The sequence below is a fragment of the Leucoraja erinacea genome, chromosome 10 (assembly GCF_028641065.1).
Source record: "Leucoraja erinacea ecotype New England chromosome 10, Leri_hhj_1, whole genome shotgun sequence".
In the NCBI taxonomy this organism is placed as follows: domain Eukaryota; kingdom Metazoa; phylum Chordata; class Chondrichthyes; order Rajiformes; family Rajidae; genus Leucoraja; species Leucoraja erinaceus.
The window spans coordinates 58,393,814-58,411,526 of NC_073386.1; the positions used below are offsets into that span (position 1 = coordinate 58,393,814).

At 43.8% G+C, this 17,713-nt stretch overlaps 1 protein-coding gene across 5 annotated transcripts in view; it reads left to right on the forward strand.

The window, feature by feature from the left end:
* Positions 1 to 17,713, forward strand: part of LOC129701277 (acyl-CoA-binding domain-containing protein 6-like) — a 462,001-nt gene that overhangs the window by 267,147 nt on the left and 177,141 nt on the right. For all 5 annotated transcript variants that reach the window (XM_055642438.1, XM_055642437.1, XM_055642435.1 and 2 more), the window contains 2 exons: positions 3,800 to 3,864; positions 5,524 to 5,620. In XM_055642438.1, coding sequence (XP_055498413.1) covers positions 3,800 to 3,864; positions 5,524 to 5,620 — 162 coding nt within the window. The remainder of the gene's footprint in view (positions 1 to 3,799; positions 3,865 to 5,523; positions 5,621 to 17,713) is intronic.

The following is a 17,713-nucleotide window of genomic DNA, read 5'->3' on the forward strand; positions in this document are numbered from 1 at the left end:
TGAATCCACTTCGCAGCACTTTCTTCAGCCTTTTTAGTGCTTTTCCCACTAAATACAATTACCTGCTGCAAGTTTCCACGACATTTATTCCACAGAATAAGAAATCGTAATCTCCAGTAAAACAGGCATCTGTGAAGCCCCCTTAGCCATTTTGTGTGCTAGCCTGAAACAAAGCGTGTGATTGGCCAACTGGCAGACAAATCAACGCCACTGACACTCTCCTCCGCCTAGCAGAGCTGGTCCTTACCCTCAATAACTTCGCGTTCGACTCCTCCCATTTCCTCCAAATACAAGGCGTAGCTATGGGCACACGCATGGGCCCCAGCTATGCCTGCCTATTTGTCGGTTACGTCGAGCAATCCTTGCTCAATACATACCAGGGCCCCATCCCCAACCTCTACCTCCGCTACATCGACGACTGCTTTGGTGCCACCTCCTGCACCCGCACACAACTGACTGACTTCATCCACTTCACCACTAACTTCCATCCGGCACTCAAATACACCTGGACCATTTCCGACACTTCCCTACCATTCCTTGACCTCACTATCTCCATTGCAGGTGATAGACTTCTGACTAACATACACTATAAACCCACTGACTCCCATGGCTATCTGGACTACACTTCTTCCCACCCTGCTTCCTGTAAGGACTCCATCCCCTACTCCCAATTCCTCCGTCTACGCCGCATCTGCTCCACGGATGAGGCGTTCCACACCAGGACATCTGAAATGTCCTCATTATTCAGGGAACGGGGGTTCCCCTCCTCCACCATAAATGAGGCTCGCACCAGGGTCTCTTCCATACCCTGCAACACTGCTCTCTCTCCCCATCCCCCTACTCGCAACAAGGGCCGCGTCCCCCTAGTCCTCACCTTTCACCCCACCAGCCGTCACATACAAAAAGTAATCCTCCGTCAGTTTCGCCACCTCCAACGTGACCCCACCACTCGCCACATCTTCCCATCTCCCCCCATATCTGCCTTCCGCAAAGACCGCTCCCTCCATAACTCCCTTGTCAATTCTTCCCTTCCCTCTCGTACCACCCCCTCCCCGGGCACTTTCCCTTGCAACCGCAAGAGATGCAACACTTGTCCCTTTACCTCCCCCCTCGACTCCGTTCAAGGACCCAAGCAATCGTTCCAGGTGCGACAGAGGTTTACCTGCATCTCTTCCAACCTCATCTATTGCGTCCGCTGCTCTAGATGTCAGCAGATCTATATCGGTGAGACCAAGCGGAGGTTGGGCGATCGTTTCGCCGAACACCTCCGCTCGGTCCGCAATAACCAAGCTGACCTCCCGGTGGCTCAGCACTTCAACTCCCCCTCCCACTCCGTCTCCGACCTCTCTGTCCTGGGTCTCCTCCATGGCCACAGCGAGCAGCACAGGAAATTGGAGGAACAGCACCTCATATTCCGCTTGGGGAGTCTGCATCCTGGGGGCATGAACATCGAATTCTCCCAATTTTGTTAGTCCTTGCTGTCTCCTCCCCTTCCTCAGTCCCCCTGCTGTCTCCTCTCATCCCCCAGCCTTCGGGCTCCTCCTCCTTTTTCCTTTCTTGTCCCCGCCCACCCGCGCCCCCGATTAGTCTGAAGAAGGGTTTCGGGCCAAAACGTTGCCTATTTCCTTCGCTCCATAGATGCTGCTGCACCCGCTGAGTTTCTCCAGCTTTTTTGTGTACCTTCGATTCTCCAGCATCTGCAGTTCCTTCTTAAACAACGTTAAACGTGCTTTGATTGGACTAAAAATTACCCGAAATTTTTCCGTTTTTTCTCAAATTTAATAAAAATGTGCAAGTCTTCTTCATATTGAGTTTCAGGGGTGATTTATATAATTCTTTTTACACAATATGTGAAAATTTCATGTAGTTTGGTGACTTGGGTCACGAAATCCCATTTCTAGACACATTTTTGATGCTCGGCCCACAGCCTAAATGAAGATTTTTATTTAGACTTGAGACTTTACAGTTACAGCTTGGAAACAGGCTCTTCAGCCCACCGAGTCCATGCCGACCAGTGATCACCTCGTACACTAGCACTATCCAAAAGGGGCTGTCCCACTTGGGCGACCTAATTGGCGAGTTTAGAAGAGTTTGAAAAAAAAGACATGTTCTAGACCTCCTTAGACTATGTTGAAGACCTCCTTCGACCTCCTTAGACTATGTTGAAGACCAGCTTCGACTAGCTACGATTAACTTTGGGACAATTGGGAAAAGTGGAGAGTGAAGACGACCGCCCTTCGACTATGATGAAGGTTATCTTACCTTCGACTACCCTCGACTACCTACGACTAACATGCTGACCCACTACGAATAAACCTACGAGTAAAAAAAGTATCGATTTTTTCCATGGCGACCTTTTTTTACTCGCGTGCATTTTTTAACATATTGAAAAAACCGCTGCGACCTAGCTGAGGTCTCGAGTACGCGGAGACTACTCTCGAGCATGAAGGAGAGTTACAAAGACCTCCTATTACCTTGTGTGGACCATGTTGCGAGTATCAATCGAGGGCAAACTCGCTGAACTCGCGGATTTGGTCGCCCAAGTGGGACAGGCCCTTAAGCGATCATCACTTACACTAACACTATCCTGCACACTAGTGTGTAGGACAGTGCTGGTGTACGAGGTGATTGCTGGTCAGCATGGACTCAATGGGCCGAAGGGCCTGTTTCCAAGCTATATCCGTAAAGTCTAAAGTTACGAAGGACAGAAGGGTCCTGACGCAAAACGTTATCTGGTCATGTTCTCCTGAGAGGCTGTCCAGCATTTTGTGTCATTTTTATACCAGCATCTGCAGTTCCTTGTAGATGGTGGTTGCTTTCCTTTTTTGATATTACCTGAAAGAGGAGATTCCTTCATGAATTTTTTGCTGCATCATGGAATCCTCTAATGTGTTGGAATGATATGAATTAGTTTCTTTATAAATGCACCTCCTTACTGTATATTAAAAGCTCTTTCTCTTTTTAAACAGGATGTAAAACAGTCTGCACCAGACATAAAAAATCTTAATGATAGCATGTGAAGTATAAATAGGTTTGCAGCTACAGCCAGTAGTCTTTGTTTGTCTTTATATTGGATAAAAAGCCTAGCTCTTTTCATTGTCGGACTCTTGTCATTGCAATGAAATTACATTTATTTTCTGAAGCAATATACAGCAGAGCCTAGAAATCTGAAGCCCAGCATAAAAGAACGTTCCTTAACGAAGGAGGAAGAATTTCTTTAGTCAGATGGTGGTGAATATGTGAAATTCTTTGCCACAGAAGGCTGTGGAGGCCAAGTCAATGGATATTTTTAAGGCAGAGTTAGATTGATTCTTGATTAGTACGGGTGTTAGGGGTTACGGGGAGAAGGCAGAAGAATGGGGTTAGGAGGGAGAGATAGATCAGCCATGATTGAATAGTGGAGTAGACTTGATTGGCTGAATGGCCTAATTTTACTCCTATCAATTATGAACGTATGAGAACATGCTAGAAGCACTCAGCAGGTCAGGCAGCATCTGTGGAAACACAGAACTCTGTGTTTCAGATCAATGATCCTTCATGTATTTAATAATTTGTCACTGTGGGATGAAGTATTATTGATCCAAACATTGGCTGCTTCTTTTGCCATAGATGCTATCTGGGCTGTTGATGGTAATAACATTTTCTGTTTTTTGTTATGATCTAATTCTTATATCTTACCAAAGAGAGGGAGACAAATGTGTCCATGTTCTATGATATTAGAAAATGTCAGTGATTTTTGTTGATATTGGACCTGTTTCTGTTGCTGACTGAGTTGTTATTTTTGGGTTCTGTTTTCTAGATCACATGTGGAAAATGCGATCTTCCAAAGCCTAGCTTCTTTGACTTTGAAAGCAGACAAAAATGGTAAGCGCATTAAAAAAAATGGAAGCCCTTTTCTACCTATTAGAAAGTGTGTACATTTTTCCAAAGAATAGAAAGTAAAGTTGAGCTGAATGTAGTAGGAAATAATTAATTAATAGATCTGATGGGACCTCAAAATGGCAACAAAACAGTCTGAAGGCATACGGAACCGCTGATGCAGCAATCTTGAGCAAAGTGTTGGAGGAGCTCAGCATGTCACGCTGGATCTGCGGAGGGAATGTATAGATGCCGTTTCGAGTCGGGTAGAGGGATGGAGAAAGCTGGAAAGGAGAGGAGGGGCATGACTGAGCCTGGCAAGGTGAGGAGGAGAAAGGGTTGCCAGATGGGTGGAGTAAATGAAAAAGGCTTGAAGTTTAGTTTACAGATACAACACAGTAACGGGTCCACGCCGACCAGCGAATTCCTGCACATTAACACTATCCTACACCCATTAGAGACGATTTTTACATTTACCAAGCCAATTTACCTACAAATTGTACGTCTTGGGAGGAAACCGAAGATCTCGGAAAAAACCCACGCAGGTCACGGGGAGAACGTACAAACTCCGTACAGACAGCCCCCATAATTGGGATGGAACCCGGATCAATGGTGCTGCATTCACTAAGGCAGCAACTCTACCGCTGCGCCACCATGATTGCCCAAGTGAAAAGGAGACAAAAGGGTATCAGATAAGGAGAGAGGAGGAGGAATGAAATGTAAAGTCGAAGGGAGGGATATGAGTGGAAGATAATGTGTAGGAGGGGGAAAGGTGGGGCGATTAAAAGGGAAATTGTGGGCTTGGGAATGGGAGGTGAGTGTGCGAAGGAGGGGGGAAAGGAACAGGATAGCCAGATATGTGGGAGAATTGTGTGGCAACCAGGATATGGGACAGCATAGGAAAGAGAAAACTGTCTGAAGCTTTGGTAAATACCTTTTCATTGCATCCCGATATTAGGTTGAATTTTGTAACAATATAAAAAATAAAATACAAAAGTTAAAAGTTGAATTAATTGATGAGAAGATTTGAAATTGTCTTTATCCCAATATGTAACCTCCAGATACTGATGTGTGATTGTAGGACTCTAGTTACTGGCGATCATCATAAGGTCATAAGCGATAGGAGTGGAATTAGGCCATTTGGCTCATCAAGTCTGCCATTCAATCATGGCTGTGCAATGAATTCCACAGATCACCACCCTCTGACTAAAGAAATTCCTGCTTTTTCATTCTGAGACAGTGACCTCTAATCCTAGACTCTCCCATTAGTGGAAACAGCCTGTCCACATCCGCTCTACCCAAGCCTTCATTTTTGGGCGTTACTGTCCAACTGGAGCCAACATGGGTTTTCTATATTCATTTGAGGAGAGGTAATACTGCAAACCACTCAACTTTGGACGGACTGAATTTGGTGCATCAGTAACACCTCGCGAGTTTACATGTATGCACCGATGGGGCCTGGTCATCCAAGATGGTTGATATTGTGTTATGGGAGGGGAGGTTGGTGCCTGTCAATCAGTACTATCCCCTCAGCTATGGGGAGGCTGCAGCAGGGGGTGAACTAAAGTTGTGACCAACAGAATGCTTGATAACACAAACCAAATCCAAATGACTTTGCTTTCTATTAGATTCCTCCAACTTAATTAGCTTCTTACTTACTGACAGGAAAGCGTGGAAGGAGTTGGGTGATAAGACGGTACAACAGGCTATGCAGGAATATATTGCAGCTGTAAAAGAAATGGACCCAGAGTGGAATCCTCAGGTAATGGAACTTGGAGAAACGCAAGGGTAAATACCCTCGTGTTGACGGCTTTGGAGGATATTATTCATTGCTCATCTTTATTTCAGATCCCCTCTTCTTTGTAGTTACTCTGCTTTTTAACCACCACAGCCTTGTTCCCAGCTATCCGTTAAGGGACTGTCCCATTTGGCGGTTTTTTTCGGCGACTGCTGGCATCATTGGCTGATGTATCAGGTCACCAAAAATGTTGCGGCGTGATGGCGTATTGACAGGTGTTTCCTCAGGTGTCACAACTTTTTTTGTCGCCGCTGGCTTTTGAAATGTTCAAAACCCAGCTGCGACTGCCGGCAGTAGCCGAATAAATTGCCAAGTGGGACGGGCCCATTTTAGATGACACTCATCCTCCTCTTCACGTAATTACGTAGCTCAAAAGCAGTTTGGGCAAGCAAGACATTCAAAGGGCTGCATTTCATATTTGCGATGACTGAAAACAAAGGTAACGAGAAGTGTGACAATGCTGGAGTAACTGGAGTCGGGCAGCATCTGTGGAGAACGTGGCTAGGTGACATTTCAGATTGGGACCTTTCTCCAGGCTGAAGACTATATGGAGAAGTGCATTGTGCATAGTATGTGACAATGAGATGGGGGTAAAATAAATAAATGCAGCTGTTTTACTAGTTAAAGTGATCTCATAACAATACATGAAGCACGAACAATGTCCAGCCAGAGTATTCTGCCAATGCGCACTTATTAGGGACAGGACAGTGGGGTTCTTTAACTGAGTCGCAAAAGACTGCAGATGGTGGAGTCTTGACGAAAATAAACAGTACTATATCAACTGAGCAGGTCAGGCAGCTGCTGTGGAGAGAAATGGACAGGTTTTGTTTTGGGTACGCGGTGGGAACCCGACGTAAAATATGTTCTGTCCATTCCCTCCATGGGTTCTGCCTGACCCACTGAGTTCCACTAGCACTGTGTGTTTTTGCTATCTCTGTATATCAATATGTATTTGCGTTCTTGCAGTAGAGGAAGATGTTAAACTCAGCAAAGAACTCATTCACATCTGAAGCGAAGAAACGGCCATCTCGATGTGTAAGGAAGGAACTACAGATACTGGTTTATACCAAAGATAGACACAAAATGCTCGAGTAACTCAGCGGATCAGGCGGCATCTCTGAAGAAAAGGAATAGGTGAGGTTTCGGGTTGGAATCCTTCTTCAGACTCAGGGCCATCAGGATGAAAGTTTGTTGCTTGAGAGAGCACATTCTGAATCCTGGAAGTAACACATCACCAATGGCTTCCAGCTCCCTCTCACTGGGTCATAGAGTCGTACAGCATGGAAACAGGCCCTTCAGCCCAACATGCCCCGTCTACACTGGTCCCACCTGCCTGATTTTGGCCCATATCCCTCTAAACCTCTATCCATGTACCAGTCCATTCTGCCTCATGTTGCCTATCTTTGAGCATCAGAGGAACCCCTCAGTTGTTAAAGGAATTATCTTGGAAGGATGTTACGCAGTTTTCCAAGATTTGCCAGGTGCTTATTTGTAGTTAAACTCTATTATGCGTAGCCCATTCATTAATTCTCATTTAGAACTCAACGTATAATCAATTTTGATATAGAACTAGTAGGGGAACTCAGACATGTTCTTGATTCTTTCTGAGAGCTAATCGTAGTTCCATGTGAAAGTAATAGCAACTGAGTTTCAATGAACCACATAGTTATTTGACAACTGAGTGGTAGACTGATCATACTTTAACCACCTGTATAGCCCAATGCCCACATTGTTAATGAATCCATGCTGTCATATATAACCATATAACAATTACAGCACGGAAACAGGCCATCTCGGTCCTTCTAGTCCATGCCGAACACGTATTCTCCACTAGTTCCATCTACCCGCATCCAGACCATAACCCTCCATTCCTTTCCCGTCCATATAACTATCCAATTTATTTTTAAATGATAAAATCGAACCTGCCTCCACCACTTTCACTGGAAGCTCATTCCACACAGCTACCACTCTCTGAATAAAGAAGTTCCCCCTCATGTTACCCCTAAACGTCTGTCCCTTAATTCTCGTCATGTCCTCTTGTTTGAATCTTCCCTACTCTCAGTGGGAAAAGCTTATCCACGTCAACACTGTCTATCCCTCTCATCATTTTAAATACCTCTATCAAGTCCCCCCTTAACCTTCTGCGCTCCAAAGAATAAAGACCTAACTTGTTCAACCTTTCTCTGTAACTTAGTTGCTGAAACCCAGGCAACATTCTAGTAAATCTCCTCTGTACTCTCTATTTTGTTGACATCCTTCCTATACTTTGGCGGCCAAAATTGTACACCATTGGAGAATACCTCACCAATGCCTTGTACAATTTTGCCTTGTACAATTTTAACATTACATCCCAACTTCTATACTCAATGCTCTGATTTATAAAGGCCAGCACTCCAAAAGCTTTCTTTACCACCCTATCTACATGAGATTCCACCTTCAGGGAACTGTGCACAGTTATTCCTAGATCCCTCTGTTCAACTGCATTCCTCAATTCCCTACCATTTACCATGTATGTCCTATTTTGATTTGTCCTGCCAAGATGTAGCACCTCACACTTATCAGCATTAAACTCCATCTGCCATCTTTCAGCCCACTCTTCCAACTGGCATAAAATCTCTCTGTAGACTTTGAAACTCTACTTCATTATCCACAACATCACCTATCCTAGTATCATCTGCATACTTACTAATCCAATTTACCACACCATCATCCAGATCATTGATGTACATGACAAACACCAGTGGACCCAACACAGATCCCTGTGGCACCCCACTAGTCACTGGCCTCCAACCTGACAAACAGCCATCCACCATTACTCTCTGGCATCTCCCATTCAGCCACTGTTGAATCCATCTTGCTACTCCACCATTAATACCCAACAATTGAACCTTCTTAACCAACCTTGTCAAAGGCCTTACTGAAGTCCATATGTACAACATCCACTGCTTTACCCTCATCAATTTCCCGAGTAACCTCTTCAAAAAATTCAAGAAGATTAGTCAAACATGACCTTCCAGGCACAAATTCATGTTGACTGTTCCTAATCAGACCCTGTTTATCCAGATGCTTATATATATTATCTCTAAGTATCCTTTCCATTAATTTGCCCACCACTGACGTCAAACTAACAGGTCTATAATTGCTAGGTTTACTCTTAGAACCCTTTTTAAACAATGGAACAAACATGCGCAGTACGGCAATCCTCGGGGACTATTCCCGTTTCTAATGACATTTGAAATCTTTCTGTCATAGCCCTGCAATTTCTACACTAACTTCCCTCAATGTCCTAGGGAATATCCTGTCCGGACCTGGATACTTATCCACTTTTATATTTCTCAAAAGTGTCAGTACTTCCTCTTCTTTGAATCTCATAGTTTCCATAGGTACTTTACTTGTTTCCGTTACATCACATAATTCAATATCCCTCTCCTTGGTGAATACCGAAGAAAATAAATTGTTCATTATCTCCCCCATCTCTTTTGGCTCTGCAGATAGCTGTCCACTCTGACTCTCTAATGGACCAATTTTATCCCTCGTTATCCTTTTGCTATTAATATAGCTGTAGAAACCCTTTGGATTTACTTTCACCTTACTTGCCAAAGCAACCTCATATCTTTTTGCTTTTCTAATTTCTTTCTTAAGATTATTTTTACATTCTTTATACTCCTCAAGCACCTCCTTTACTCCAGGCTGCCTATAATTATTGTTGATCTCTCTTTCCGAACCAAGTGTCCAATTTCCCATGAAAACCATGGGTCTTTCCAATTTTTACAATTTCCTTTCATGTTAATTTTGATATATTAAATCGAATCAACAATAAAATGAGCGCACAATATCATCAGTTTTAGTTTAGTTTAGTTTAGAGATACAGCGGGGAAAATTCCCCCTTGAGTTAGTTTATTGTCCGTGTACCGAGTTACAGTGAAGAGCTTTTGTTGTGTGCTAACCAGTCAGCAGAAAAACAACACGTGACTACAATCCAGCCGTTCACAGTGTACAAATAGATAATAAAGGGAATAACATGAATAATGTTTAGTGCAAGATAAAGTCCAGTCCAGTAAAAGTCCAATCATAGGTAAGGTAGATAGTAGCTCATGGGTCTTTCTAGTTGTTGGTAGGATGGCTCAGTTGCTTGATAACTGCTAGGAAGAAACTGTCCCTGATCGATGGTCGGCATGGATTCAGTGGGCTAAAGGAACTGTTCCATGCTGTATCTCTAAACTTAACTCAACCCAGTGGTATGAATATTGATTTCTCTAACTTCAAGCAAACCCTGTAAATCCAGAACCAGGGGCCACAGTCTTAAAATAAAGGTGAGGTAATTTAAGACTGAGGTGAGAAATAACCTTTTCATCCAGAGAGTTGTGAATTTACGGAATTCCCTGTCACAGAGGGCAGTGGAGGCCAAATCAGTGGATGGATTTAAGAGAGAGTTAGATAGAGCTCTAGGGGCTAGTGGAGTCGGGATATGGGGAGAAGGCAGGCACGGGTTATTGATTGGGGACGATCAGCCATGATCACAATGAATGGCGGTGCTGGCTCGAATGGCCTCCTCCTGCGCCAATTTTCTATGTTTCTATGTATTCCCATCCCTCCCCCGCCCAATTCGCACCAGGTTCTCTTTCTCACCCAAAAAACAGCTAACAATGGCCTGTTTCCTTTCTCATCGTTACTTTTTTGCTTATCTTTCATTCATTGTTCTATATCTTTCTACATCATCGTCTGTATCTCTCATTTCCCTTTCCCGTGACTTTCAGTGACCAGAAACATGACCCATTCCTTCTCTCCAGTGATGCTGCCTGTCTCGCTGCGTTACTCCAGCTTTTTGTGTCTATCTTCGATCGAAACTAAACTAAACTAAACTTCAGCTTGCATTACTATCTGTGTCTGTGCGTGTAGCTAATTGCACAACACTCACTCCTCCATAAGGTGTCACTGTAGATCACATTTATTTAACCTGTCTACAATGGATAGAGCCTTTTCTGTTGCTGCTCCGGCACTCTGGAACACCTTGCTGTTGCACATCAGACAGGCCCCTTCACTGTCCATCTTCAAATCCACCCTAAAAACTCATTTTTATTCTCTGGCTTTCGACACTGGCTGAGACATTGCTCCTGTTTTTAGTGCTTTTAATGTCTTTTAATTTTTACTGTTTTATAGTCCTTTGTTTTACGGTTTTTAATGGTTTGTAATAACTTCTTGTCCATGAGTTCTCATGTACAGCACTTTGTGGCAACTGCAGTTGTTTAAAGTGCTTTATAAATAAAGTTATTATTATTATTATTATTATTATTATTATTAATGGGTCCTTTCCCCACCAACACTCTCGTTTCTTCTTGTTCTTAATGCACATGATACTGAAGGAAAGCTTTGGAACATTTTTTAATTTAGCATCTTAACGCAGTAAACCTCTGATATTTTGACACCCTTGCTTAAAATATACACAGTGGCGCAGCCTTACAGCGCCAGAGACCCGGGTTTGATCCCGGCTACAGGTGCTGTCTGTACGGAGTTTGTACGTTCTCCCCGTGACTTGCGTGTCCATCTCGCAGACCAGACTTCCCAACATCTTTTCCATCTATACTTCATGCTGCCTTGGAGAAGCAGCCAATATAATCAAGTCAAGTCTATTTGTCACATACACATACGAGATGTGCAGTGAAATGTGCAGTGAAATCAAAGATTTGATGTGTCCCACCCCGGTCATTCCTCCTTCTCTCTTCTCCTTTCTGGCAGAAGGTACAGAAGTTTGAAAGCACGCACCATTAGACTCAGGAACAGCTTCTTCCCCTCTTATTAGGCTCCTGAATGATCCTTCAGTAAGCTCAGGTACTGTCTGATTCACCTCTACCCCATGGGCTTGTCCATGGAACACTTGCGCTACTAGTCTGACTATATTCCCTACTCTGCACTTTGCTCCATCCATTGTACTTGAGTTTGACTTGAGAGTATGTATGTATAGTATTATCTGATCTGATTGGATAGCATGCATTACAAAGCTTTTCACTCTATCTCTGTACATGTGACAACAATAAACCTAAAACTAATGTGTTCGTAATCACAAGAAGTTGCCTTTGGTGAAAAAAACAAAATCCTTTACCTCTAGTGGTGGTTCAACATTAATGGATTCTGATTTCAGGCAGTCAACTTAGATCTGTTGGCCTGAGACTCTTTTTGGTGTAATCCCGCAATGTTGGTTCCTATCATTGGTAATCTCTTATCAACAGGTAAGAGTAGTGTCAAATGGCAAATTGTTGCGCACTTGTTAACTTTTTGCAAAATAGTTCATTCTGAGTTTTTAAGCTGGCATTGCATTCCATCTTGTAAAAGGAAAACTGGTGCAAAGGTGCTGTGGCGGTCCTTTATAATATAGTTCTGTGATCTCTGAACTTTTCCATTGGACATTGGAGTGTAGGATACTCTAACAATGTTATAGCAGCTACGCCACTTGCAGTTGATGTCTCTCAGCCAGATCTTTGTAAATATCTTCTTCAAATGGCAGTGGACATTGTCAATATTTTAAGGTGCAGGTAGGTACGCTTGGTACTTAGGCAGAACTTAGACTTAGACTTAGATCCTTTATTTGTCATTCAGACCTTTCGGTCTGAACAAAATGTCGTTGCCTGCAGCCATACATGTAATAATAAACAACAAAACACACAATAAACACAAATTAACATCCACCACAGTGAGTTCACCAAGCACCTCCTCACTGTGATGGAGGCAAAAATCTTAGGGTTACTGTCTCTTCCCTCCTCTTCTCCCTCTGCGCTGAGGCGATACCCCACCGGGCGATGGTAAGTCAGTCCCGCGGCTCACCGAGCTCCGCGAACGGGCCGGTTCAAGCTCCGCGGCCCGGGGTGGTCGAAGCTGCCGCCCTCCAGTCCAGCGGATGCAGCTCCGGAAAACAGGCACCAGCCTGTGACCTGCGAGCTCCCGATGATGTCGTCCACTGGCCCGCGGCCGAGCCCCGGATTCAGGTCGCCGCCGCCAGAACGCCACCTCAGCCACCGGAGCACCGTCTCAGTCCCGCGCCGGGCCGCCTCAGCCACCGGAGCGCCATCTTTGCCCCGCGCCGGGCCGCCCTCATGGGAGCGCCGTCCCAGCCTTGAGTAGTGCCGCTGCCACGGGAGCGTCTCAGCCTCTCGCCGGGCCGCCCTCACCGAATAGCCGAGTGGTGCCGCTGCCACCGGAGCGTCTCAGCCAGCACCGTCCCAGTCCTGCGCCGGGCCGCCCTCACCGGATAACCGAGTGGTGCCACTGCCCGAACGCCGCCACAGCTCGAAGACGGCAAGCCTCGCGTTGGTGAGTCCAGTTTGGCTCTACCTCCGGAGCCTCGAGGTCGGTCGCAGGTTGGAGGCTGCCAGCTCCGCCATTAGGCCTCAGCGCAGACGGAGGCAGAGAAGGGGGAAATGACAAGAAAAAGCCGCATTCCCCCGAAGGGAGAGACAGAAAACCCTGTTTCAGCCCCCCCCCCCCCCCCACACATAACACAACCTAATAACCAAAAATTTAACTAAACAAGGCAAAAAAAAAACAACACAAAAAAGTAAAAACAGACAGACTGCAGGCGAGCCGCAGCCGTTAAACAGCGCCAACACTTCAGAATTTGAAGTTGAGGTTACAGTCAGATCATCCATGTCCTTAAATGGCTGAACAGCCGCGTGGCCTGTTCCTGCTTCAGATATATATGGTCATAATGTTCGGTTACAGACGCTCAAGGCTGATGCAAAAAACAGCAACTCATATGCCTTCTGAGCCTGTGGGGTTGGTTTATGTTTTGCAAGCTAATTGTTGTTTGTGGAATTAAGTTAGCAATTTGTCCTCCGTCATGTGCACTAAACACGCATTGCAGTTCTGTAGACAAAAGGAACTGCTGATGCTGGTTTACAACTGAAAAAACACAAAGTGCTGGACTAACTAAGCGGGCTAGTCGGCAAAACAGGAGATCATAAACAGGTGGCGTTTCAGGTCAGAACCCCTATTCAGACTGATAGCTGACGTTGTGGGTTGGGACTCTTCTAGCAGCATAGTGGCACAGCGGTGGAGTTGCTGCCTTAGTTCATAAGTGAACTAGGAGCAGAATTAGGCCATCAAGCTTATGCCATTCGATCATGGCTGATCATCTATCTTTCCCTTCTAACCCCATTCTCCTGCCTTCTGCCCATTACCCCTGACACCTGTACTAATCAAGAATCTATCAATCTATGCCTTCAAAATATCTATTGACTTGGCCTCCACAGCCGTCTGTGGTAATGAATTCACCACAGATTCACCACCCTCTGTCTAAACAGCTTTACAGCACCAGAGACCTGGGTTCGATCCTGACTGTGCTATCTATATGGAGTTTGCATGGTCCCCCTGTGACCGTGTGGGTTTTCTCCAGGTCGTCCGGTTTCCTCTTGCACTGCAAAGACATACAGGTTTGTAAGTTAAGTTAATTGGCTTTGGTAAAATTGTAAATTGTCCTTAGTGTGTAGGCTGGTGCTAGTGCATGGAGACTCGGTGGGCCGAAGAACCTGCTTCTGCGCTGTATCTCTAAAGTCCTCTTTGATTCTGTGTTTGTGTTCAGCTCCACTTTTGAAATTCCTTTGGTGTCAATGGAAGTGATATTTGGAAGCAGAGTACCATGCATATATGTTAGTCGATCATGTCTTCAGTGCATGCATATGAGGACTAATTTCTATCCAAATGTTTTGTACAAAACTTTGTCTAATTGATCCAGCAGTGAATAACCTGGACCACAGTTAATGGATGCTCTGCCATATATAATGCTGAGTAAGGCATTCCATTAGTTTTTAGAGCAAAAGTCAGTAAAAATTATTTGGCTCTTCTACAAACAATAAAGTTAGTGTCTAAACTATCCAGTTAGGCTTGATGATAATTTAGAGGTGCATATACCAATAAAATAAAAAGTGGCTCTCTAACCACTGTAGCTAAATCAATAATAACATGAGATAAATCAGCAGACTAAACTCCTTCACTTTCGAATATTGATTTTTTAAATATATCCCCATGTAAAAAAAGTTATTGCTATGAGAAAAGCATCCTATGAGATTCTAAATGCAGGTATAGCTTCCAATGCTTGCCAACTTGAGATTTCACATAAATTATTGTCTAAACCTTGGCCTCTGAGAAATGGAAGTCAAATAAAATGTTTAAGGTATCCAGGTAGTTAATTAGACTCATGAAATGGTTATTTTAGTTTTAGTTGAGATTTCGAGATACAGCCTGGAAACAGGCCCTTCGGCCCACAGTCAACGCTCATCACGATTCTATCCTAGTTCTGTCACTAGTTCTATCCTACAAACCAATGGAATATTTACAGAAGCCAATTAATCTAAAATCCTGCACGTCTTTGGAACGTGGGAGGAAACTGGAGCACTCGGAGAAGCCCCACATGGTCCCAGGGAGAACATACAATCTCCGTACTGACAGCACACGTAGTCAGGATCGAACCTGGGTCTCTGGCGCTGTAAGGTAGCAGCTCTAATACTGTGCCAATGTGCCGTCCACTTTGTTTCCTTTTTTTATTACGATCCTAATTTATCATTTAATATTATAAATGACAAGAAACATTAATCCTTTAAAGCATTGGCTAATATATTTGGAGCTAATTCAGCCAGCTCTTATGAACATTAAAACACTGGCTGAAGATCCCTTTGTTTCCACTGCTACCGATTCCACTGACTACCTGTTGCTCTTTCCTCCTTCACAGCCATACCTCCTCTAGTCTCCAGAGGGTTTGTAAAACCCTGCGGTGTTTATTTGCAAAGCTCAGAACCGACTGGAAGGTATCACAAAAATGACTGCACTAAAAGCACTCTATTAGCTGTGAAGCGTTCTGGTTCTCGGCTTGCAAAAGGCACATTATCGATATGCATTCTCTCTTCATCGCTTCCAATGTTGATGAAACAAAGAAAACTTTGTGCCACTGGAATACATGCAGTTTTGTGAACGGACTTTGTTTTAATCGTTGGATGAAAATATTCATCTTGTAGGAGCAGTAAGGACTTAAAATAAAGTCACAACTGAAAACATCACATTCAAGTCATTCTAACATCATTAAAAGCTAGCACAAGAGAAAAAGACCATGCTGAGGAGACGGAGGGGATCATTGATATGTGTGTAGCTCATTACTTAAAAAGGATTCCCCCAGCAGTTTCCTGGTCAAAGTTTGGCTTTTAAAAAAGAAACATACTCATCTGTATTTTAAGCTGTTTATAGTTGCCAGAAGTTGTCTAGTCCAGTTCAGTTTCCAGGCCATTATGTGTACTCATTCCTTTAGACTTCTTGCAATGTTTTTGTAGTTATGGAGTAATTACATTACTGCACAAACTATAATGGAGGTGGGGGGAATTGGTCAAATGGGCAAATAGATATAATTTCATAATAACCAATACTTGGGACAGTGATGGATCTCTAAAGGGATTCACCTCTCTATATTCCATTAGGTAAAGTATTTTTTCCAATTTCATCTTCTGGCAGAGTTCCTGCAAAAAATGCTAACCTGTGTTTGTAAATTGTCTCTCGATGCACTTTAAGGCTTGGATTTAGGACCACCTGCAGGCAAGGTGGATCTGCCATCTCCTAATCCAATCTGGTTTGAATCCCTCCAGGGACCAACAACAAAATCTGTAATTATTGACATCCATGTGATCCTCTGCATTCTAGTTAATTATGGTTGTCAAATACAATTAGCTCCTACCGACGTTTCCCACCCATAGGACAAAGTGATGTCAGAAGATACAGGAGCTGCAGGTACCGCTTGCCTCATATGTACCACTGAACGCTAGGCACCGATACAGGAGCTGCAGGTACTGCTCAGCCTCATATATACCACTGAACGTTAGGATGAATACATGGTTAACAAAAATCTAATCAGCGTGTTTGGTTGTTTAAACCCACTACATTTCTCTCTCTAGCGTGCTTTCTTGTTTACTTCACATACTGAAGTGTAGACCTTAAACAACTAGAAAGAACATGTTGAGTCATCTAACCAAAGTCCCTGAAGAGCTGAATCCCAGTGCTTCTGTTTATACAGAGAGTGTTATTGTACAAGGAAGCTGGGGATTTTGTATGTTTTTCCATTTATTTGTGCTGTCAGTGAGATTGTGCGAGGAAGAGTAGATTAAACTTTTAGTTGAGGGTTTTGAACTGACTCGTAATCTATGAGATAGAGACAAAGTGGTGGAGTAACTCAGCGGGACGGGCAGTATCTCTGGAGAGAAGGAATGGGTGAGGTTTTGGGTTGAGACCCGTCTTCAGTCTGAAGGGTCCAACCATTCTGAAGAAGGGTCTTGACTTGAAGCGTCACCCATTCCTCCTCTCCAGAGATGCTGCCTGCCCGTCCCGCTGATTTACTCCACCATTTTGTGTCTATCTTCGGTGTAAACCAGCATCTGCAGTTCCTTCCTACAGTAAAATGTGAGATTATATTCTCTGTTTCTTACAGTGTTATTATCTCCTTCTAACATCATTTTTGTTTCATGTTTAATAAGAAGGTGCACAATAGATGAAACAGATAAGACTAAATCTTGAGTAAGGAAGAGCATATTGAGTCTTTCGAGTTGTGTCTGATGTTGTGTTGAATGGGCATTGATTATATATACAGCAGCCTGCGAGAAAATGTCTTGCTCTGAGAAAATAAATGTTGAATGTCTCAAGGAGCCTACAAGGAGAGTTGTTCTCAGAGAAAGCTTCATAGATAATGTGTTGATTCCCAGTCAAGGGAAGCTATAAATGGTCACAGGCCGCCTTAATTAGAATTGTTGAAGGAATTATTGATACTATAACAGCTTTTAAAAGATACATGGATAGGACATATTTTAGGATATGGGCCAATGTCGACAATTAGGACTAGCTTAGATGGGGCATTTTGGGCAGCATGGATGAATTGGACTGTTTCCATGCTGTGTGACTGTGACTCAATGGCTTCATGACTCGTGGCTTTTCTTTGAGGAAGACCCAGAATTGGCTTGATAAAAATAACCAGTAAAATCAGCGATTTGTGAACCACAATCACAAGGTGTAAGTGGATTGAAAGCCCTGATCATG